The 23441-nt window shown below is 54.2% G+C and overlaps 1 protein-coding gene across 4 annotated transcripts; it reads left to right on the plus strand.

Annotated features, from left to right (window-relative positions):
- Nucleotides 1-240: 240 nt before the first annotated feature.
- Nucleotides 241-22453, plus strand: NARF (nuclear prelamin A recognition factor). Of its 4 annotated transcripts, none has more exons than XM_042965819.1 (12): nucleotides 241-660; nucleotides 6421-6501; nucleotides 8487-8630; nucleotides 11494-11626; nucleotides 13650-13784; nucleotides 15902-16020; nucleotides 17269-17398; nucleotides 18366-18429; nucleotides 19141-19278; nucleotides 19567-19724; nucleotides 20979-21222; nucleotides 21502-22453. In XM_042965819.1, the coding sequence occupies exons 1-11, from the start codon at nucleotides 610-612 to the stop codon at nucleotides 21218-21220; spliced, it is 1395 nt and encodes a 464-aa protein (XP_042821753.1). In that variant the 5' UTR covers nucleotides 241-609; the 3' UTR covers nucleotides 21221-21222; nucleotides 21502-22453. The 4 variants fall into 4 exon arrangements, with proteins under 4 accessions (XP_042821753.1, XP_007093662.3, XP_042821752.1 ...); XM_007093600.3 differs by having other exon boundaries at nucleotides 242-660; nucleotides 21703-22453; XM_042965818.1 differs by having other exon boundaries at nucleotides 242-660; nucleotides 20979-22453.
- Nucleotides 22454-23441: the final 988 nt, after the last annotated feature.

Consider the following 23441-nt stretch of genomic DNA (forward strand, 5'->3'; position numbering starts at 1 on the left):
ATCTCGCGGTCCGTGAGTTCAAGCCCCGCGTCGGGCTCTGTGCTGACAGCTCAGAGCCTGGAGCCTGTTTCAGATTCTGTGTCTCCCTCTCTCTGACCCTCCCCTGTTCATGCTCTGTCTCTCTCTGTCTCAAAAATAAATAAACGTTAAAAATATATATATATAAAACAAACAAACAAACAAACTCAGGAGCTAGAAGATCATGACCTGAGCCAAAGTTGGACACTTAACCCACTGAGCCACCCAGGTGCCCCTCAACAGGCTAAAAATTTAAATCTAAACAGCCCATGCAAGGCAAGTAGGGGAGGGTAGGTGTAAACCAGAGATCCTTAACCCCAAAACAACTTTCCCAGTGTAGCTGGGAAAACGAAACACTCACGTGTTTGTGATGATAGTTTATCTATTGCTAATAAACATGCCCTGATGTCTGCGAAAAAGAGTTGTGGTAAGAGAGACTGTTTTCTCCAGGAAAACCTTGTGATGCCCGCATAGGTGGCCTTTCTGCTCCACCAAAACACCACCTTCCCTTACTGCGGCCAGATGAGGACCCGAGTAGGACCCTAACTTGCCTTTCTAATTCTGACCAGATGAGGAAAGGACCCTACCTGTATGTCTTCACCGTATAGTCACTGTCTACCTGCCTCAGTGATCTCCAAAGTGGTAAGGCCAAGTGATATGTGGGGTGCCGAAAGACCATAGGAGAGTTTGTATTCCTGTTTTTCTTTTTTCATATTTATTCTCGGTGTGTTTTATAACATGCATAATAGTATAACACTGCATATTACCTTATAAAGAAATATATGAACATCAGTATGCATAACCCTACAAGTTTACCAATATAGGCACATGATCAAAAATTTGGAGATGACTTTTATACTTTACCAGTCTCCTTCAGACACTCTCTGCTGTGGTTCCCAAACCTGAGCATGCATCGGAATCACCTGGCAGGCTTACTGAAACAGATGGCTGGTACCTGTGCCCAGTTATGGGCGGGGCTGAAAATATACATGTTGCTAATACCGCTGGTCCAGGAACCACACCTTGAGCACTTTGAGACCGTCTCCTCTAAGCTGTAGCAAAACTGGGCTCTGTCTGAGCATAGCGGCCTCGCCGACCTGAGCCCTCAGCTCACTTTCCTTCTTGAAGTGGACTTCCTTCTTGAAGACTGATTGGAATTGTTAGTACTTCCTTTAAGTTCGTCCTGCTTACTGCAACAGGAAGCGGTCTTACTCAGAATTTGGGTAGAACTGGGATGATACCTAGGAAATTCTACTTTGCATTACATTTATTTGCGTAATTTGACCTTTTCTACTAGATTATAAGGTGTTTAAAAATGAAGACTGCGCTGGACTCTTACAAATGTCACATGTGTAACCAAATGATAGTCAATTTGGTTAAAATCCTGACAATTGGCAAAAGCAAGACTGGAAATACAACATCCATAAAGAGGGTACTGAGTGAATAAACCTGTATATTGTGCCAATTACCAAGGCATTAAACCAGCTCTAAACTCAAACTTCATTGCCTGATCCCTGAAAATGGACCTGAACCCCTGGGTTTTGTGCGCTCTCTGCCATGGTGTTAAGCTTTGCCAGTAGAGGGTGCTGGAGAGACACTGCAGGAGGAAGAGCTTTTCTTCCCGGTTGTGTTTTGCGGGATCTGCAGGCCTGCTTCGGATCCCGTGTCTTCCTCTCACTCTCTCTGCTCCTCCCCTGTTCTCTCTCCCTCTCCCTCTCTCTCTCAAAAATAAACATTAAAAATTAAAAAAAAAAAAATGTCTCTTAATGCTGTCCACTGGAAACGATGACCAATGCAGTAGCAATGAACAATACTAGTACAGATTTTGTGGTTTTTAAATAGCAGTTCCTACTAAAGGAACCAGGCTTTTGGGAGAAAGGAGTGATTTCAGGTCTAAAGCAAGAAATGCACAAGCAGATGTATCAAAAAGCAAACAGACTATTAGCATCTTGTTAAAAAATTTTTGGAGCCTAGCGGAAGAGATTTTCTATGCCAAAAAGAAAAAAAGAAAAAAAAAAAAAGGATTTGAGCATCAACAAGAACAATAATTCAAATGAATCAAGGCACCTGGGGGGCTCAGTCAGTTGAGCGTCCAACTTCGGCTCAGGTCATGATCTCAAGGTTGATGAGTTTTAAGCCCTACATCCGGCTCACTGCTGTCAGCACAGAGCCTGCTTCAGATCCTCTGTCACCGTCCCTCTCCCCCTCCTCCACTCATGCTCTCTCTCTCTCTCTCAAAACTAAAACATTTAAAAAATATGAATCAAAAATCTTCAAGGGTTTAAATCCATAATTCATAATGATCAATTTTAAATCCTTCGTTCACTTTCAGAGGATACTAACAAAGGAACTTGGATTTTTTTTTTTTTTTTGACAGATTCATTCATCCTGCCTTTCTTTATAAAATTTACAACAGAGTGGGCCACCCAGGTGGCTCAGTCGGTTGAGTGTCTGACTTCAGCTCAGGTCATGATCTCACAGCTAGTGAGTTCAAGCCCCGCATCGGGCTCTGTGCTGACAGCTCAGAGCCTGGAGCCTGCTTCAGATATTGTCTCCCTCTCTCTCTCTCTCTCAAAATTAAATAAACATTAATAATAAAAAAAATAAATTTTACAACAGAGTAACCAAATAGTGAATGAGAGGAATTTATCATTATGAAAGTATTCCCACTAGTAAATTAATAAGAAACTGGGGCCCCTGGTTGGCTCAGTCTGTTGAGTGTCTGACTTTTGATTTCAGCTCAGGTCATTATCTCATAGTTCATGGGATAGAGCCCCACACTGGGCTCTGCACTGATGTATTCTCTCTCTCCCTCTCTCTCTTCCCCTCCCCTGCTCGTGCCCGCTCTCTCTCAAAATAAATATTTTTTTTTTTAAAGAAGAAGAAACGGTAGGGTTAAAAATTGCTATAATAAATGAATGGATCCATGGAGTTTCATCAATGTGCGCTAATTAATATCACAAAAAAGACGGTTAGTATAACCTCCTGAAGGAATTACAATATACATGAAATAGTCTTGCCAACAAATTTAACCTGTGATCAAAGCATGAGAATGTTCTAACTACTCTTTACTGGAAACTCAGACAAGGATATATGAAAGGACTCCACAAGGACACAGGCAGCAATTCTTGGAAGCTCTACAGCCAAATCACCGGATTCCTTTATAGCGATATGCAAGGAGAAGGCCAGCAGGATGTGGATGGAACCTACAAATTCAAACGCACACACAGGCCTTTAGACCAGGAGCTCTCCATGGTGTCTCTGCGACTTCTAAGTGAGCTGCAAGTTATTCTAAAACAAAAAAAATTTTAAAAAGAGACACAAGAAACACTCAACCCAATGAATATATTAGACCTTATTTAGGTCCTGATTTAAACTGAAAAAAAAAAAAAGTTCAATTTAGGGAAACCTAGACACTACATATTTGATGAAATTAAGTAATTGCAATTTTCTTTTTTCACACATTACGGTAATGGTATCATGGTTACGTTTTTAAAATAATAATGAGAAATATATACAAGTGACAACCGCAAAATACCCTGTTATTCATGCTTAAAACTGAAGGAATGTGTTTTCTGAGAGCTGCTGACCTAGATTTGAGTAATGCAGAGAGTTAATCTGGGAGCCATTTAAGACCTCTTGAGTTTAGGGGCACCAGGGTGGCTCAGTTGGTTAAGTGTGGGACTTCAGTGTGAGATCAGGTCATGATCTCACAGTTCATGGGTGTGAGCCCAGCATGGGGCTCTGTGCTGACAGCTGAGCCTGGAGCCTGCTTCCCATTCTGTGTCTGCCTCTCTGGCCCTTCCCCGCTTGCACTCTGTCTCTTTCTCTCTCAAAAATAATAAATAAAAAATTTTTAAAAAGACCTCCTGAGTTAACAGAGGCATTTGTGAAAAGCTGTATGAAGCACTAGAAATCCTGAAACTGAATCAAGGAAACCCTCTTTAGGCTGGGTTGGGGCCAGGCAGGGGCGCTCTCCGTCCACGACCGCTGGTCTCCAACGCAGACCCCGCAGGATCCTTGCAGGTACTCAGCCACTGCAGCAGGACCGCCCAGCCAGGAGAAGCAGTCAAGCTCGGTGCTGAGAGGCCACTACTTTACTCCACTGGACTTTCTGTTTACAATAGCCTCTGCCAACATCCCCTTTTCCTCTATAAAAGTGTGCTCATCTCCTTTGTTTCCAGACTTGCCTATTATGGTTTTGGTACAGCTAGCTTGGTCCCAATTGCAATTCTCTGTTATTCCCAAATACACCCATTTTTTTCTGGTAAAATGGCAACTCTATTTTTAAGGTCACCAGTTACTTTTCCTATTCTCTACTCAAGTTTTCTAGGCATGCCTCTCGTTTCTGATCATCCTGTAAGGGGCAGACGCTGATTTTGTAAAGTGTTTATTTTCATTATTAAGAGTTAAACATTTTCATTTCAGCCCCGCAGGTGGAGTCATCACTCCCAGAATCAGTAACTGCTCTCTATTTGTAAGGCAAGCATCCACACACTTGCCTAGAACTTCCGGAGGACTCATTTCACACCCAACTTCGTGCGCCCTAAGGCGCCACGTGGTGCACACCTGCGCGTGCGCACTGCCACCGGGACCGGCCTACGTGACGCGCCTCGGGGCGGCAATGGCGATGGCCCGGCGAAGCCTAGAAACGGGCGTGAGGCGGCGCCGAGCTGACGGCCCAGCGCCCCAGGACAATTCGGGGCTGCCTCCTACAGAGAGGGTCCGCGCGTCCGCCCCGCACCCGCCCCCGACCCGCGCGCTGCCAAAACGGGCGCGAGAACTTGCCGGGCCTCCAGGGCGTCCGCCGCACCCCGCCCCCGCGCACTCCGATTGGCTCCGGGGCCCGGCCCTCCCCTTCCCGGTGCTCTCATTGGCCTAGGCGGAGCCGTGCGTGAGGGAGCCGCATCGCCCTTTTCTCACTTCTATTGGTTTAGTGGTGAGGCCTGTCCCTTCCCAGCGCTCTCATTGGTCGAGAGGAGACTCCGGGGGTGGGGCCGGCCGGGGGCGACTACAACAAAGGGCGGCGGGTGGCGGGCGTCAGTGACCGCGTCTCCCGGTGCTCTTCTCGGGCCGAGCCCTGGCCTCCTGCCTGCCCCGCTCCAGATGAAGTGTGAGCACTGCACGCGGAAGGTGGGCTCCTCGGGGTCGGGGGTCTGGGGTCTGGGCGTGGGGGGCCGGGGGCTGCAGGGGAAGGCCCGGCTGCTCGAGGTCAGGAGGTCGGGGGCCGGCCGGGCTGGGGTCGGGGGCCGGCCCGGCTGAGATGGGCCGCTCCGGGTCAGGGAGTCGAGGGTCGGCCTGTCCGGGGTCGAGGCTGCTTGGGGTCAGGGGATCGGGGCTGCCCGCGTCTGCGGGCATGCGGGAGCCCCGGTGCCCAGAGCGGGCAGCGCCAGCCGCTGCGCGGTCCTCGCTCCCGGTCCCCCGGATCGCCGCTCCGGGCGCCTCTGCGTCCGCGTCAACCTGCACCCTTGATCGCGTGTCTGGCAGAACTAGTTGGGGTTTTAACTGGATGGAGGGCGACTGTAGATGGTTGGTAAGCTCCGGGCGCTGCACCTTGCCAGGTGTCTGGAGCTACTACTGCGTGTCAGGTGACGTTTTCAGGTGCCTTGTAGTTAACGTTACAGTTGGGGTCATGCTTCGTCTTTCTAGTTTTCCGTGCACTTGTCCATGCTCGCAAAGTATTTTTGAAGCCAGAAAAAGAATACTAAAAAACCCCCCAAAACACCAACCTCTGCAACCACTCAGGGCAGTCACGGAAAACACCATTCTTGATGTGGATGATTGAAACCATGATCAAAAAATGTTTTTGAGGAGGCTTTTCTACAGCTAACATGCTTATAGTAACAAAACTATACAGGCAGGAAGGTCTGGGCTGGTCCTCTCCACCTGCGTAACCATGGTAACTGGGATGGCTTTCCACACTTGTTTCTAGGCAGCGGAACACACATAGCCATTCAGTGCATGAATGGGGTTTTTGGTTTGTTTTTCCACAAATTGGTTCATGTAAATATTCCATCACTTTTTTTTTTTTTTTTACTTAACATACAGCAGGTGCGTTTTCAGAGCTTCGCGTACAGTTCTAGTCCATTGTGTTCTAAATATGATGTGTGTCCTGGTAGTCGGTGTTGATTTACCTGTGGATGGAAGGCCCCATTGTTTCTAGTTCTCAGTTACTAAAAGGGATACAGATACAGATAGAGGAGGGTGTGTGTGTGTGTGTGTGTGTGTGTGTCTGTCTGTCTGTCTGTCTGTCTCCGTGTGTCCACAAGTACGGTCGCTTTTATTTTTGTAGAAAAAACTTCTACACATGAGGTTAACGGAGGGGAGACTATGTGCATCTTTGCAAATTCAAGGAGTCAAATTAAAAAGTTGTTCTTTTATATGTTCCTTTGCCTTTTCAAGGAATGTAGTAAAAAAACAAAAACCGATGACCAAGAGAATGCATCAGTCGACGTACCAAGTCTGGCCCTGGAGAACGGAGAGGCAAGTAGTTTTTCAGTGTTGTATTCGCCTGGAGTAAACGGCTGTGGCCGTTTTTGTCCTCTTCGAGGGCTCCTGTCCCCAGCACGTCATGCTCTAGGAAAGAAGGTACTGAAGTGGTGCCCTGCCCGGGGCCACACACACACACACACACAGGTCCGTCATTCCGAGGCACATGACCTTTTGAGACAGAGGTGCCCGAGAGCCAGCCTTCCGAGAATACACCGAGCCAAAGCAAGCTGCGTGAGGAACAGAGAAAAGCGTCCTCCTTAATTGTTTATTAGAAGGAGTGTTATAGTATTGGAATATCCAATTTTATGTAATGAGAAGCTTCATTCTGTAAAATGGGAGTTTAGGTAGGTAACTTATAAAATAATTCAAATCTGATCCTGTAAGGTTATTTTTCTAGTGGTTTCTTCTCTAAGTCCGTTCTTGAGTGTTTGCATCCTCCTCAGCTAGAAGTGACGGTTTGTGTTTACCGGGTAGGGGGAGGTCGCTCTTCCCTTGGCAAGTCCTGGTACCGACCTCACTAGTGGAGAGCTGGCAACGTGGGGCGAAGAGCAGCAGGGTTCTCTGTAGTCTCGACGTCTGCCCGACAGGAACTGGTCTCGTCCCTCCTGTACTGGCACCGCTCTGTGGTCCGGCGGCCGTGGGGTTTGGCAAGCAGTGGGTGAGAACGGCACCCAGGGCACAAAGGTGGAAGAGGCGGGGAGTGCCCGGTGCCTCCCACACCCACCCGCTGGCCTCGTCATCTCAGACAGACATCTAAACCCTGGAGCCCCAGTTTCCTTATCAGTGAGCTGGAGAGTCGAGTTACTTCCCTCCCAGGGCCGTGGTGACACAGAGATAAGGTGTGCACACGGCCTCAGTGGACGCCCTGCCAGCACGGTGGGTGGTACCCCCTTACGTGAGCAGGTCAGGGGTGGGGTGCGCTTTCCAGGCACAAGGGAGGTGTGGACAGAGTGCTCTGGGGGAGGGGCAGTGAAAGCCATTGAGGGCGTCTGGGTAAGGGGACAGGTCGTATGTGTGTTTGGGGGCAGGTGGCTTAAGGTGGCTAGAGCAGGGGAGAATGAAGGAAACGATACGGGAGACAGGGTGGTGGGGCCTGGGCAGGCCCGCCGGAGTGGCAAAAGCAGGAAAGGACGCAGCACAGGCAGTAGAGTGCAGTTCTGGTTCCACAGACGCTGAGCTTTCTGTGGGATGGCCGTCTGTCTGGAGCTCAGAAGGGTGAGAGCCCCGCTGGAGGTGAAGGCTGGGGAGGTGTTGGGGGTGGGGAGGCTGGCACTGCTCTGGAAGGTAAGGCTGATGGCAGAGCAGGGGTGCTGGGCAGTCTTCCGCACAGGCACATGTTTAGGAGACAAGAGGGAGGGGAAGGACCAGACCTGGCCCAGGAGAGCCTGCAGAAAGGACTGGGTGGTGCACCGGGCAGGGAGGAAGTCCTGCTGGGCACAGTGCAGAGCGGGCTCACAGACACCCCTGCAGGCACGGAGAGGCCGTATTCTCGGTGGAGCACAGCAGTATCTACTGGGCACCGGCCGTGTGCTCCAGACCCTGGGAGTGGCAGGTCTGGCCCCACCTGGGAGCACGTTAGAAGTGCAGACTCTTGGGCCCCATTCAGACCTGAGGCCAGGCCACGGGTTTCCATGGGGAGCTCACCCGGCCAAGCAGGAGTCCTCAGGGGCTACACAGAAGGGGTACAGGGAGGAGAAGGTCTGGGCCAGCTCCCAAGACACAGGAATGGAGATTTCTTCCCACCACACGACAGTGCCGTCCTGCTCCCGCCCTCGATTGTCATCTGTGAGACTCCCTGGTGTCACTGTGGCCTGTTCTGTGCCCCTCCAGCCCCTCGAGCTGCAGGCCTGGCTCTGTGCTGTTCAAGGGGGTCCATGTCCTGTGCTGGTCTCATGCTGCCACCCTCCCTAGAGAAGCACATGTTAGAGTTTTTACTGAAATATCAGACCAAAACCTACCTCATCTTTCTTTTGTAGAAGGGAGAATTCCATAAGTTGGCCGATGCCAAGATATTTCTGAGTGACTGCCTGGCGTGTGACAGCTGTGTCACTGCAGAGGAAGGGCTCCAGGTCTCCCAGCAGAACGCCAAGGACTTCTTTCGAGTTCTGAACCTTAATAAGGTAGGGCTTCTGGGGCACCTGCTGGTGCTGCGGCCCAGGGGGCCGGTGCAGGTGAGTCGTGAAAGCCTCTGCTGGGGTCAGGGCATAGGTCTTGGCCCTGGCCCTGTGTCCCTTGCCTGACTCTGCCCTCTCCAGAGTCCGCCGCCAGCCAGAACGATCGCCACCCAGGGCTACACTCCCTCACTGACGTGGAACGAGGCAAGTTCCCCGGTCTATTCACAGAGGTGGGGTTCTGGTCTAATGGGCTCATCAGGCTGGGCCAGTGCTGTGGTCCCTCAGCTGCCCTGTAGACCTGTGTCACTCAGCTGTGAACAGTGTCTTTCCTGACAGGAAGACAGGTGAAAGGAATGGCCAGGGAGGCAGGAGAGCTGGAAGGCACACCTGGGTCTGCCCCTCGCAATGCGCGGTGTGCCTGAGCGGGGCAGAGGCCGGGAGGAACACGGGTTTGACGTGGCCCAGGACAGAGCCAAGCGATGTTCTCTGTGTTTGCCACCCCTGTGGCGTGTTCTTGGGTACGCCCTTCAGCATTTTGGGGGCACAGTTTCAGATAGAAATAACATGTTGGGTTGTCAGCATGGTGTCTGTCCGTCCCCTTCCTGGCGTTCGGGCTCCCTGGGAGGTCTGTGGGCAAGCAGCGGGATGGACTTTGAGCCGGGAGACCTCACCCTGTCGGCTCCCGTCACCGTGCTCACCCGTCCCTGCCTGCTCACCCTTGTCCTTGTCCGAGCAAGATGGCTTCAGCTGTCTTATTACACTGAGCAGACTCGGCTCACTTACGACGCATCTTGGTCCCCCCACACACTGGCACATTCCACGGAACAAAACCGCGGGCTTTTCTTCTTTAGTGGCGGTACTTTGTGCCAGAATCTCCCTTTATGCTCCTGCAAGTGATAGGTGAGAACGCCCACGTCCCGCTATGCTGACCACACCTGCTCTCAAACTCCTTGCTTTTCCAGTGTGATCACTAGAAGATCCCGTTTGCATTTTCTTGATCGTCAGTGAGGCTGAACATCTTTAACATGCTCATTGACCATATTGTATGCCGCCTGTTCACAGCTCTGTGAGTTCGAGACTGCACTCGGCTGCCAGGCGTTGAACAGCTTGGAGGGCCGTTCCCTCGTGTAGACAAGTCCAGACTCAGCCATTCCCAGCCCCTCCCCCCCAACCCCCTCACAGCACCCTGGGCCCGGCTCACAGGGCACAGATGTTTTCTCCCGGGTGGAGCGTCTCCCGTAGTGTGTGTGCACACTCCCGTCACACTTGAGTCACTGGATTTCTGGAGCTGTGCAGGGCGCTCTCTCCTCACTAGCTTTTAATTTGCGTTGTCATAAGAAGGCTTTTGTACTGCTAGACGCACGTACGGTTGATTGGATTCTATTTTAACAGGCCCCAGCTGCTGGTAGACCCCATCCTTCTCTTTGTTCTGTGTTCTCCTCTCTTGGCTGACCTTGTACTATTGGGTGTTAACTGTGGGACTTTGACGCGAGTTGCATTGAGTCGATAGGTTAATGAGGGGGAAGTTTATATTTTACTGAATAATCTTTTCGTCCATGATCGTGGTTTGTGCCTCTGGTTAGGCTGTGTGACCCCCCAAGTGTTCATGTTGCATCTTTGTCTGTTCTCTGCAACGTAATGTGTTCTTGGTGTGGCTGGGTCTCTGTGGTGGTTTTGTTACACATACCGCCTCTTATCTGTTAAATTCTGTAATGCTGATTTTTGTTGGGGTGGAAAGCTTTTGGTTTTCATGTATCATCTGTATGTAGCTATTTTGTAAGCTTGATATTCTCCTAGTTTCCTAGGTTACTTCCAGTTTTGTAGGTGTGTTGTCTGCCAGTGATAACTTTTTTAAGTTTATTTTGAGAGAGGCAGACAGCATGAGCAGGGGAGGGGCAGAGAGAGAGAGAGAGAGAGAGAGAGAGAGAGAGAGAGAAAGAGAGAGAGAAACCCAAGCAGGCTCCACACTGTCAGCACAGAGCCTGAGGCAGGGCTCAAACTCAACAAACTGCCGTGTCCCTGACCACAACTCGAGTGGCTGGCTCACCAGCCCAGTTTCACAAAACAGCCATTTCCTTGTTATTTATTCCAGTGAGTTGCGTACCCATTTGCTGCAAGTGAAATGCTGACGCCTATGGGTATCTACCAGAAATTCCGCAAACCTCTGCTTAATAGTACGTCTTTATGAGCATTTCCACCGAGGTCTGAATCGAGATGTTAGTACCATTTATCACCACTGTTATCGGAGGTTGAGTTTAAAGGACCTAGACAATACAGTCAGAAAAAGAAATCAGAACTGTGTAGGTCAGAAGATGTGAAGGTTATCATTGGCAGGGGCGCCTGGGTGGCTCAGTCAGTTAAACATCTGACTCTTGATTTCAGCTCAGGTCACGAGCTTACAGTTTGTGGGACAGCACAGAGACTTCTTGGGTCTCTCTCTCTCTCTCAAAAAACAAACATTAAAAAATCAAATTGACAAAATCTCTTAGGATGTACTTTTTTTTTTTTTTAATTAGAGAGAAAGCGTGAGCAGGGGAAAGGGGGCAGAGGGAGAGAGGCTCTCTAGCAGGCTCCACGTTCGGCGCAGAGCCCCACAGGGGGCTTGATCTCACGACCGTGAGCTCATGACCTGAGCCAAAATCAAGAGTCAGGCGCCCGACTGACTGAGCCACCCAGGCGTCTCAGGACGTCATACTCTTTAGTCCTCACTTTTTCCATGTCCTTAATTATACTTGCTAGTGCTTGTATATTTAGGAGGCTTTCCGCAGAACATCTATGACATTCTGTCTCTTCTGACCTCTTTATTATAATGTCTTACGTTACTTTCCGCACTCCCCCCATGAATGACACTCTACTCTGTTTCTTCCAGAAATGTGATACCTCACAGCACAAGGTGCTGGTGGTGTCGGTGTGTCCTCAGTCTCTGCCTTACTTTGCTGCCAAATTCCGCCTCAGTGTGACTGATGCATCCAGAAGACTCTGCGGCTTCCTCAAAAGTCTTGGTGAGGCTCCTTGATGTTGTTTGTGCGTCGAGGATGCCAGTTTATGGCTGCCCTTTGTATCTCCAGAGTTCAGCTTGCAGGGGCGCAGCGTAGACGAGGACTTCCATGAGCACCTTGAGGAATGTAAGAGGAGACCCCGCAGGTGTCCCTTACCCCTTGCTGTGCAGGCAGGTGTGGCCCGGCCTCCGGGAGTGGCAAGGGATGGAGGGGAAGGGGTGGCCGGGGACACGCTGGAGGTTCCTGCACTTGCCGAGGAGTGTAGTCTCGTCCCGGCTCCCGGGGCCCACGGAAGGCGTTTCGTAGAGCCTCGTTCCTGCAAGATGACTGGCATCTGAGTTCCCAGGATGTGCTCTGAAGAGCAGAGCAGTGAGGGAATGGGCTGTGTCCTGTGCACAAAACAGGAAGGTGGTCCCTTTCAGACATGGTTCGGAGCTCGGATGTGAATGAGCTAGAATGGCACTGTGCAAAATGGCGGTAAGAAGGCTCCTGTGTCACCCGCTGTCGTCGGACCAGAGCTGCCCAACCCCAGCCCCCCACGCCACCATGCACAGAGCATCTGCCGCCCCGTGTGCCCTCGTGCACACCACCGCCAGGTGGGCTCAGGAGAGGACAGCTGGGGCCGTTTGCCAACACGAGTTTGTTTTTCTGCAGTGGTTTTTAGAGACCAAGCACACGGGGGATTCCTAATAGAATAAGGTGACGCTCAGAATAAAGACGGCCGCCTCCTCGGAGCGCTGGGCGTGGAGTGGGTTCCCCGCACACTGCCTGCTCCCAGTGGGGCCACAGCTGCGAGCACGGATTTAGCTACCCCTTCACACGTGTGATCTGAGAACGCCTCAGGTCAGCTCGGCCTTACCGAAGGCCAGAGCTCTCTTCTCATGGGGAAAGGCCCTATTTTGGGAGGAAACTTTTTTTTTTTTAAGTTTATTTATTTATTTTGACAAAGAGGTTTAGAGCTGGAGCAAGGGAGGCAGAGGAGGGAGGGGAGAGAGAGAATCCCAAGCCGGCTTCGTGTTGTTAGCACAGAGGCCGACACAGAACTCCATCTTATGGACCAGAAGATCATGACCTGAGCCGACATCCAGAGTCGGATGCTTAACCGACAGCCACCCAGGCACCACTGCTTGTGAGGGAATTTTTAAAATTTATTTTGACAGAGAGAGAGACAGAGTGTGAGGGGGGGAGGGCAGGGAGAGAGGGAGACACAGACTCTGAAGCAGGCTTCAGGCTCTGAACTCTTGGCACACAGCCCAGTGCGGGGCTCAGACCCACAAACCTCAAGATCATGACCTGAGCCAAAGTCGGACGTTCAACTGATTAAGCTACCCCGGCTCCACTTGCGGGAGAATTTTTTGAAAGAAAATAATGGACATTATACGTTAATAAAATATATTTGTAGCGAAACTGATTTAAGGTAATACTTTAAATGATAAGATGATGCTTATCTTTATAATGTTTCTTTTTAGGAATAACTTTGCTTTTAAGATTTAGACTAGCTGCAGATATTAAAGTTATTTTAACTTTATTGTAATTATTAAAAATGTATCATCCTTACGAGCCAATATTAAGAGAATTTATTTTAAAAAGATAGCTGAAAAAAGATAGATGGTTACAAATCATAACAATTGCAGCCATCAAAAAGGTATGAGCTGCCAACTTACTCGTTTATTTTCAAGACATCAAGGACCATCACAGACTGAAATTTAGCCACTGATTGGAAGAGAGTGGTGCTGGTATCTTGCAATATTCCATTACTTTTATGGGCTACCATGAAGTGTTTATGTAGATGTAGAGAGAACAAGAAGAAGCCAGAGAGAAAATACTTGTATGTTATTGTGAAAAGCGACGCATGTTTATTGTTTCAAGGAAAAGTTAAAGCACAGTCCTGGGCTTCTGCGGTTTGTGAGGCGAGAGTGAGGGAGATCGTGCAGGGGTGCCATGGAGTCTGTCCTTTGAGTCTGATCTTCGAGTCTCCAGACTCCTGCAGGTCAAGAGAAGCTAAATGCTCCCCTCGTTCTTGCAGGGGTGCACTATGTCTTTGACACAACGATAGCCGCGGATTTCAGCGTGCTGGAGAGTCAGAAGGAATTTGTGCGTCGCTTCCGCCAGCACAGCGAGGAGGAGCCTGCGTTGCCCATGCTCACCTCCGCCTGTCCGGGTGAGCGTCCAGAGCCCGCTGCTGTGCCTCCGTGGGCCTGAGGCAGCGTTTCTCATGGGTCTGCCTTGGGGGCAGGAGAGGAGGTGGGTGAGGTCAGAGGTCCCAGGCCCCCTGGGCTTTTGGGTCAGGAGGGAGTGAAGTGCCCGCGGGTCCCCTGCACATCCGCCCGAGCCCCCTCTCACTGAGCCACTGTCTGACGCAGACCGGCCCCCACCCCCGATCTGGCCTGATACTTGCTGTGTTCAGGGTTTCAAGCTGTTCAAGTCTGTTTACATGTAGGTTTGGAGCTTCTGGAGTGTTCTTCCTAGATAATGATGCACTTTCCTTCTGGAGTTCTTCTACCTAAACGTGTCAGGACTATGAGTTGTTCAGCTCCATACCCTCTCTCAAATTCAGGGAGAGGAGGTGAGCTTCGGTTCAAACCTAACCCTTTTCTACGATTGGCATTGTCATTTTTGCTTCCCTGTGACAAGGTGAGGGAATTGAAGCAATGTCAAGGTCAGGTGACATGACCTGGCAGATAGAATCGGGGCCGGGGGCACTCCCGTGCTGGCTCACAGGGCTCCCCGGTCCTGGGGTACCCTTGCCGCCCACAGCCTGACAGAACGCCTCCTGTTGGGTGTACCTTTGCCCGGCACCCAGCTGCGTATCTGCAGGCCACTTCTCCAAGCACCTCCCCTCGTCCCATCCCGTCCGTGGTCTGACGAGGAAAGTGCCAGCATCCGGGTAGCGCGTTGTCACACCTGTGCTGCTGTGAAGCCGGCAGCAGCCTCTCTGTCTCCGGGGGGAGATGAAGGGAACCCTCAGGAAAAGCTAGCCTGTCCGGTTTCAGACGCAGGGAGCCGTGGGGCCTGGGACCCTGGTTCCTCCTCTCTGTCCCTGCTCAGCCCTCTTCACCCAAGGCCGGGTGTCCTCCGTGGGCCCTGCCCCTTACCTCCTGGTGTCCTGCCTGATGTTGTGGGGCGCCCAGGGCCAGCACACAGCAGCCTGCCTGCAGCCCAGAGGTGCCACCTGCCTGGGAGCCGTGTCTCGAGCTGCTGGCCTGGGCACTGAGACCGGGGGGCAGGGCCTTGGGGCCCCGAAGGTGCCACGGTGTTTGGCAGTTTCTCATCTTAACGTTTGAGGCCGGGATGAGAGAGCCCTCCTCCAGGGCCCCCTCTCCTGGGGCTTTTGGGGGCCGCGGCAGACACTTCCTGTCCTGGAGGTGACAGCTGTGCTTTGAGTTTGTTCGGACGGGATAGTCGTGTCGACTGGAGCCTGCCGCTTCTCCCTACCGGGGGCGGTCACAGGACAGTGGCTGGCTGTCCCCAGGGTCTGACGAGCAGCTTTACCGCCAGGCTTCTGTGCTCCCCCGTGTGCCGTGGTGCGTGCGCCCAGCTGGCGGTCAGCAGGCCTCTCACCAGGCTTCTGGCCTTGTAGTTCACTGATCTCTCTGACTCCTGTCACCCCTGGAAACCATAGCAGGGGTGACCCCAGAGGGCACAGTGGCCGTCAGCCACTCAGGAAATGCTTGTACCGTGCTGGGCACGTAGTAGGTGGAGAGCAAGTGTGCTGTCTCTTGCTGTCACTGGGGCGTGAAATCCTCCTGTGGTCCTCGCCCTAAGTGAGCAGTTGGTCGTTAACTTCTGATAGGTGAGTGGCGCCGGTGGCTTTGTGGCCGATGCAGCATCTGAGCATGGCTGCCGGCTGCAAGGACGGTGTTGTGGCCGGCACGGAGGAGAGGGGCCCTGTCCCCCCGGGACGCTGCCGCGTGCCTGCTCCTCTAAGCTTGTGCTCCTCCTCTTTTGGGGGACCCCCTGTACCAGCTTTCACTTCCTTCCACTCCGTCCTCTCTGGCGAGCCGGCAGGGGCGTCTTCCCGTCCGGGGCAAATGCAGCTGGGGTCTGCGTGGCCCAAGCTGCTGAGGAAAAGCAGCTTGGCGGGGGATCTGCCACCAGCTCCTGGGGGGGATCCGCCACCAGCTCCTGGGGGGGATCCGCCACCAGCTCCTAGGGTCAGGAGAGGTGTCTGGCTTTACCCCAAGTGACAGGGCCTGGGAGCGCTGAATTCCTCGTGTGTGACAGAAAGCAGGAGGAAGCCACTGTGAGAAGCTGACAGGGGACCCGTTCTCTCCCCAGGCTGGGTCCGATATGCCGAGCGGGTGCTGGGCCACCCTGTCACCCCCCACCTCTGCACCGCTAAGTCTCCCCAACAGATCATGGGCTCTCTGGTGAAGGATTACTTCGCTAGACGGCAGGTAAGCCAGCCTCCTCCCAGAGGGCAGCACGTGGGCCAGGAGATAGGGAATGTTCCACCACGCACGACCAGGGTGGTGTCAGACCCGGACCGAGTGGAAATGCTGCCGTCCTGCTGAGGGAGTCCCTGGCCTGTCACCACAGCGAGCAGCTAGTGTCTGATCTCTTGGCTGCATCTGCCTTCACGTGACGGGAAATCTCCCAGCCAGGCCCCTGAAGGCCGTTCCACATCCCTCGCCTGCCCCGGCTCCCCCACCATGGACGGTGCCCCATCGTCAGCTGGTCCCTGTGCTGTCCCTCCCCACGCAGACCCCCCGCATGCCATCCAGGGCCGCCTTGGGAGCCTAGTGGAGGCCAGGCCTGGGTCCTTCCGGAGGTCCCTGACACTCTCATGCCATCCACGATGTGGCCCCTCCCGTGGCCTGCTCTCCGGCTGCCAGAGCCCCCACAGTCCTCCTCAGTCAGATTAGACATCTCTCCAGGGAACCATCAAGGTCTGGCCCTGCAGGAACTGGAGGAATCCCCCAGACCCACAGCCAGTTTCAAGAAGCCACACAGTTCTGGCATCCTCGTTAATTTAGCAGTGGGAATGTTCCCTTTTCATTCCTTCGCTCATAACATCACCACAGCTTGTGAATCGTAAATGTGATGTCAGTGTGTACGTGTTCACTTTGGGGACAGAAAAATGAACTGTGGGACTGCCCCAGCCCCACTGCTTGGGGGAGTCCAGGAGTTTCCTGGTCCTGTGGGCCTGCTGAGGTCCGGCCGGCACCCTCCTCAGACTGCCCCGAGTAGGGTGTTTCCACCGAGGCCTCTCCACAAAGGTCACTCAGCAACTGTGCCAGCTCCTGGCGTGGCTACCAACTCCAGCTCAGCCGTAGGCACCAGAGGGGCAGCTCCGATAGGTGTCACTTGGGAAGTTTCCGGAAGGTCCAGAGGCAAACCAGCCAGGCGTCGAGCAACCATCCGTGTGGCTTACTCTTAACCATGTTTGGTCACTGTATGCAGAGGTTTCAGGGGAAACGGGTTCAGCTTTACAGCTCTTCCCTGGCATCTCCAGGCCATTGGCCTTATAGGCTCTGGGTGAATCCGCCCGGGTCTGCAGGGCACGGTCTCCCCGTACAGCTGGGAGGCAGGCACAGGTCGGAACTTGGGTCTGAGGAAGGCCCCGGGGGGTGTTGTGGGCACTGGCACACATCTGCCCTCCTCGCTTCCCACAGCCCCAACCTGGGTTTGCTCTTTCTCCCCAGAACCTGTCCCCAGACAAGATTTTCCATGTTATCGTGGCCCCTTGCTACGATAGGAAACTGGAAGCCCTTCGAGAAGACGTTCCCACAGCTTTGCACGGCTCCCGGGGTGCTGACTGCGTACTAACCTCAGGTGAGGGGGGTGCAGAGCTGGGGACTGCTGGGGCCTCTGGCCCGTCATCCTCTGAGGTCACGACAGGCCCCCCGAGGGCCAGACTGCAGGAAAGTGGAGAGAGGCAGCGCTCACGCAGCGCGGAAAAGTCGCGTGTGAGCCCAGAGGCTCTGCGGACAAACCAGACCTTCACCTGGAGACAGAGCGGGGACCCACGGTGCTCCAGCGCCCTGGGCCTGCTCTAGCCTGTGTGCTGGGGTGGGGGTGGCTCCTCGGCGTCCTCCAGGACCGTTCCGCAGAACATCGCAGTCTGCGGGCGGCTTACGTCTGCTGAACCCACGTGGGTGTACTTTAGGCCAGTTCTCGGGGACAGGGACTCCTGGGCGTGGGTCCCCTGACCTGAAACTCCAGCACGAGAACCCCCGGGTCCCCGGGGGAGGGAGACAGGACAGCCCTAGCAGCCAAGGAAGGGTAGATAGTGGGTTTTCCTGAGATGCAGAGTCCGTTTTACTATCGTTCTCAGACATTGGGTCCACTCGTGCGCACGTGATGCCTCGGTGGCTGATGTAAACATCAGCTGTTTCCACAAAGCCTTCCGGGGGCCGCTGTGTGGAGGGAAGTAGGAGAACAGTTCTGGTTCTCAGCTCATCTCTTTGCACACAACCTGATACCGTGTGAGGGCAGCCACTGCGCCTTGGTCATCTGTCCACAGGAGGCTGTGTGCAAAAAGTTTCTGCTTCAGAAACAGAAATGTGGAGAGGTGGCAAAATCCCTCATTCCAAGGGCAGAAGGAGGAATTGGACTCTTCTTTCACGTTTCATCAGTTTTTCATTTTCTTGGGATTACATTGCACTAGAGCTGGGTTCCTGCCTCCGCGAGCATGACGGCGTCCGGGGTCGCTTTAGCAGGTTTCCAGTGGGGAGATGATTTGGGAAACCGCTCCTGAGGACAGCTTCCTCGGTGCCTCATGCCCCTTCTTTGTCTGTAGGTGAAGTCGTTCAGATAATGGAGCAAAGCGACCTCGCGGTAAAAGACGCTGCCGTCGATACTCTGTAAGTGACTTTCAGGGAGGGGCGCCTTGTGGGTGGAGCCTCCTGTATGGGGCCACGTGCAGCCAGGGGACAGGGTGTGGGGGCCCCTGACCTGAGTTTCCCCTTCCTGTGTTGCCGCTCGGCCCTTACCACAACCCGCTCTTCCTGGCTCTTCCATGGATGTGGGCGGGCCTGGTGTGAGATGCCACTTGGAGGAAGGGGGTTTCCACGGTGACACTGACATGCCGGCGCCCTCCATTTCTGAACTTCGTGTGTTCCCGACATTGAGCATCGGGACCTGCCCGAGGCTGGGTCACCTCGTGGGAAGAGTGGCTCCCTTGGGCTCCACGCAGGGCGAGTGTGGGCTGTTTAGCCGGCGAGGCCCTTTCGTGGACGGTCGTCCTGAGGTTTACGGAGTTTAGTCAGCTGGCTGCAGTGCCCGTGGCCAGAGCCGGTGCCTGTCGCCTGTCCCCGCCGGGTACGTGCACACGCTTCCGAGTGGCCCAGAGATTCCCAGCTCTATCCCCAAGTGTCAGGGTTCCAGGGGAACGTGCCTGATGTGGGCGCACCAAGTGGGGCTCTGCCTGCTGCTTTGTCCGATCGTTAAAACTCAGGAACGTGAGTTTGTGGCCCCAGAGTATAAATATCTGTGAGGGGTTTCTCTCTTCACGGGGATCGTAAGACTTTGGACATCTGACTTACTCTTGCTGTTGCTCTTTCCTCCCTGGGAAGGTTCGGAGGCCTGAAGGAGGAGGAGGTGAGGCGCCATGATGGAGCCAGCTCCGACGGGTACCTGGCGCACGTCTTCAGACACGCCGCCAAGCAGCTGTTTGACGAGGACGTGGGGGAGGTCACCTACCGCACCCTGAGGTCTGCCTGTGTGGTCAGCGCTGCTGTCCAGGGCAAACTGCCCAAAGCCAGCCAGGCCTGTGTGTGTGTGTGTGTGTGTGTGTGTGTGTGTGTGTGCGCGTGTGTGTGTGAGTTGGGGTGGGGGCTGTCCTAGGTATAGGGTTTAGAACAGCCAAGATCAAAAAGCCTTCTTTGTTTTCGTTCGCAGACTTTTCATTTTGCTAACGTTTCCAACTTAGATTTGAAAACAATTGTCGAGCTACAGAGGAAGGACTCTGTAGATGAAAACCCATTTTGTTCACCTTACAGGAACAAAGACTTCCAGGAGGTCACCCTTGAAAAGAACGGGGAGGTTCTGTTACGCTTTGCTGCTGCGTACGGCTTTCGAAACATCCAGAATGTGGTTCTGAAATTGAAGAAGGGCAGGTTCCCGTACCACTTTGTGGAGGTGCTCGCCTGCGCCGGGGGTAAGGCACGGGGGCTCCGCCCGCAGGCCTCGCCCAACTCTGACACCTCGTGGGTGCCGCCCTGGTGGTTGACACAGTGGTCCCTGTCCTCCTCTCACCACAGAGCAGAAAAGCCAGGTGTCCCCTTAGAAAAGCCCTGGGACATAGTCCCAGAGAAGAGCTGCACCTGCGGTGGCACCAGGTGAGGGCCTGCTCTCGGTTCCAGAGGCCCCACCTGTGGCTAGGCCCCACCTGAGGGACAGAGAAACAGAGGCCAACCAGAGGGGCCGGGGCGGCTTCCCACAGCAGAGGCCACGGACTTGCTGGTGCAGTGGGTGTGGGTGTCGGGGGAGAGGATCCTGTGGCCTCCGGGTGGCAGTGGGACCACTCGTGCCCCGAGTGGGGAGGGCCCACGAGATTGGAACCTGCCTGCCGAGAGGAGGCACGGCCGGGGCGCTAGTGAAAACCCGCCAGTGTCTGGGGAGGCCACGTGGGGGCGCGGGGGAGCAGACGGGTGCGGGTGCAGGTGAGGAGGCAGGGGGGCGGGGGCGGGGGCCGGGGGTCTGAGGAGAGGAGCAGACCCTGGGAGAGCGGGCAGGGTCCTCCGCCACCACGGAGCGTCTTCAGGATTTGGGGTCAAAAGTGCAGCTGCTGGGTGCTGCCAAGGGAAGGCGGAAGGGGACTCGACCAGGGTGGAAGTTTGCTCCAAGTTCTTTTCCATGAATGTCATCCTATAAATCGTGACATCATCTAACACATTTGGAGGTAAGCAGCACGCCTACGTGAGAGGCACGCCCTTCATCCCGGCTGCGGTACTTGGGCGGGTAGGCTCCTGTGTGGGCTCCCGGGTTCCCGTCCCCTCCCCAGTGCCGCCCGGAGGGCGGGGGGGTGGTGACCAGCACCCAGAGGCTTTACGAGACAGCAGCGGCGTGACTGCCCGTTAGCGGTTTTCGTGCTCTTCTGGCTCTGATGAGTTTCAGGAGAAACCAGAGGTCCGGATTTGCATGTACAGCCGTCCGATTCTAAAGGTTGGCAGGCTATTCGGTTTTAGGTAAAAACTGTTTCCTGGAGAGCATAAGTAGGTGAGACTAGGAAGCATCCGGGGCTGCGAGCCTGTAAGCTGCTGTCCTTGGGAGCTGGGGGCCGCACGTCGAGTCCAGCTCCAGACTCTGGCCACGGGACGCCGCACGCGGTGTCGTTTCTCCTCTGCCCCGGAGCCACTCCCTTCGACGCAGAGGAGAAAAAGCATAGGCTCCCTCCCTGCTTGTCTTCCAGGGTGTTTGAACGGCAGGGGCCAAGCCCAGGCGGAGGATGGGCGCGCAGACAAGGCGCTGCTGCGGCAGATGGAGGGCAAGTACGCGGACGTCCCCGTGCGGCCCCCCGAGACCAGCGCCCACGTGCAGGAGCTGTACCGGGAGTGGCTGGACGGGGCCGACTCCCCCAGGGTCCGGGAGGCCCTGCACACCGTGTACCAGGGCCCGGGGCTCCCTGCCGCCAGCCGAGACATCAAGTGGTGAAGGTGGGCAAGGCTGGGAAGCGGGCCCCACCACCGCCCAGGGAGGGAGACGCTGGAGGAGAACCGCTCCGCTTCTCAGTCATTACTGTGCTTTCCGGAGCTCTCTCCCCCTGTGTGTAGGCGGCTCCCTCACTCGGTTTGACGTGGTGCTATCTTTGTAACGTGTGTTCAACTGGCATATTTTAACAAGAGAGAAGGGTTGCCCCTATTCAAGTACCCTTTTATCTTAAGACCGAAAAATATCCCAAAGAACAAAAATAGAGACAGACTACTATCTTTTAGGCTTAAAAAAAAAAATCTAAAAAGTGTCCTGCGAAGAGCTAAGACCCCAGAAGTTCAGATTCACGTGCCTCAGAGCGATGTGACGTGGAAAACAGATGAGAGGCGGGCAGGCTGCGGGGGTGGTGGAGCCACGGTCCCCGGTCTGCCCGACTTGGCTCGCTCTTTACCCACTTACGTTACTCCTGAAAACATTTTTGCCAGAACGTGAATAAATTGCATCCTTTCGGAATCGGGGGGCTCGTGTACAGAGCTGGATTTCCGGATTTTCTGGTAGCAGTGGGCCACGTTCCTCGCCGCTGCAGTTGTCAGAGAGCGGTAGCAACTGCCTCCTGGGACCAGACCTCTAACCAGGGGGCCCCAGACTTGCACTTTTACATTCAGCCTTTAAGGAGAACTCCCCTCGAGGTCGGGGAGGCCTGGCAAGGGGGACGGAAGGACGGAGGACAGACTGGCTGCCCCGCTCGGGCCAGGGTGTGTGATCGGGAGGCTTTCGCCTCAGTCCCTCCCCAGCGGGGTTAGCAGGGGACAGCCTCCCCCGACCTTTGCTGTCTGAGTGACTGTCATCCTGCGGCCCGCGCCGCTCCTGTGAGCGCCTTAAAGAAGGGATAGAACGTGGTTTCCCCGCAATACAAACAAGGGCTAGCAAGCAGCCAGAAACCTCCAGAACCGTGGCGCTCCACATCTGGGCTCGTCCTCCAAAAGAAAGACATCTGCGAGTGGCCTGATTTTGGTTTTTCGAAGCACTTGGATTTGGTAAACACGAGTGAGGTTGATCCTCTTGAGTCCTCCGTGCCGTCACGCCCTGGTGGGCTCCATTTCCTTCATCGTGTTCCGTATCCTGTCCGGCTTGATAGCCGGCTAGGGCGTGAAATCGTCCATTTTTCCTTTCCATCTGGTCACGACCCGTGTCATCCTCCACGGTAGCTGACTGCGGAATAAACAGTTGAACGTGTCTGAGTGTGGAGAGTGTGTCGAGAAGATGCCCCTTCCCGCTGGGCCGCGTGCCCCCTCGCCTCACCATGGCCCAGAGTAGGAGCGCTGTCCTTGCTCTCAGGGGGCGTAGAAAGCCACCAGTCAGGTGTGGGGGCTGCGCCTCTCGCTTCAAAAGCGGTCTCTTCCAGGGGCGCCTGGGTGGCTCAGTCGGTTAAGCATCTGACTTCGGCTCAGGTCACGATCTCACGGTTCATGAGATCGAGCCCCACGTCGGGCTCTGTGCTGACGGCTCGGAGCCTGGAGCCCGCTTCGGATTCTGTGTCTCCCTCTTTTCTGCCCCTCCCCGCTCACACTCTGTCTCTCTCTCTCTCTCAAAAATAGGTAAACATTAAAAACTTTTTTTTTCAAAAGCAGTCTCTTCCAGCCGCAGCAAAGCCCCCCGGTGGCCAGGGCCCAGGATGACAGACCAGGTGTGATCACACGAGGTGTGGGGTCTCATCTGCAGCACATCTTGGGGTTATGGCCACCTTTGTCCTAACTCCAGCCCTACGTGCAGAGAAGAGGGGGAGGCCCCACAGTCAAGCTGGGCTGGTGCACAGAGTGTCTGGTGGGCAGTGGTGCCCACCATGAGGAGGAGGGCAGAGTAAGTCCAGATTCACGTTGCACCCAGGACCCGCTCTACCGAATGCTGTCACTGGAGCCGTGGTGCTGCTAGCACCTCCTGTGGACCGTGACCGTGTCCGGCAGCTTTGTGTGCATGGTGGCCGTCTTGAATAGCTCTGCTCTCCAGTGCCCTGCAGAGCCCAGATTTTTCCATTGCACTTCCGCCTGGCCTTGGCCCGTGGGCCAGTCCCAGCCGTTGTAGACCCTGGTTTTTCTTCCTCAACTCTGCTGGACTGCGGATCGGAACTCAGCCATTGTCTACGCCATCAGTTTGATGCTGGCCTAGGGCGTGGAGCAGGGGCACTGCCTGTGTGCCGGCCCCTGTGCTGCGGACCTGATGGTGT

The sequence above is a fragment of the Panthera tigris genome, chromosome E1 (genome assembly GCF_018350195.1).
Source record: "Panthera tigris isolate Pti1 chromosome E1, P.tigris_Pti1_mat1.1, whole genome shotgun sequence".
In the NCBI taxonomy this organism is placed as follows: Eukaryota; Metazoa; Chordata; class Mammalia; order Carnivora; family Felidae; genus Panthera; species Panthera tigris.

Bases quoted from the DNA above. Each gene is read 5' to 3' on its own strand.
- NARF (XM_042965819.1), top strand. From the start codon at position 610: ATGTCTTCACCGTATAGTCACTGTCTACCTGCCTCAGTGATCTCCAAA. The intron at 6,502-8,486 runs GCAAGTAGTTTT...TTTCTTTTGTAG, and splicing joins TGGCCCTGGAGAACGGAGAG to AAGGGAGAATTCCATAAGTT. The intron at 17,399-18,365 runs GTGAGGGGGGTG...CTTTGTCTGTAG, and splicing joins TGACTGCGTACTAACCTCAG to GTGAAGTCGTTCAGATAATG.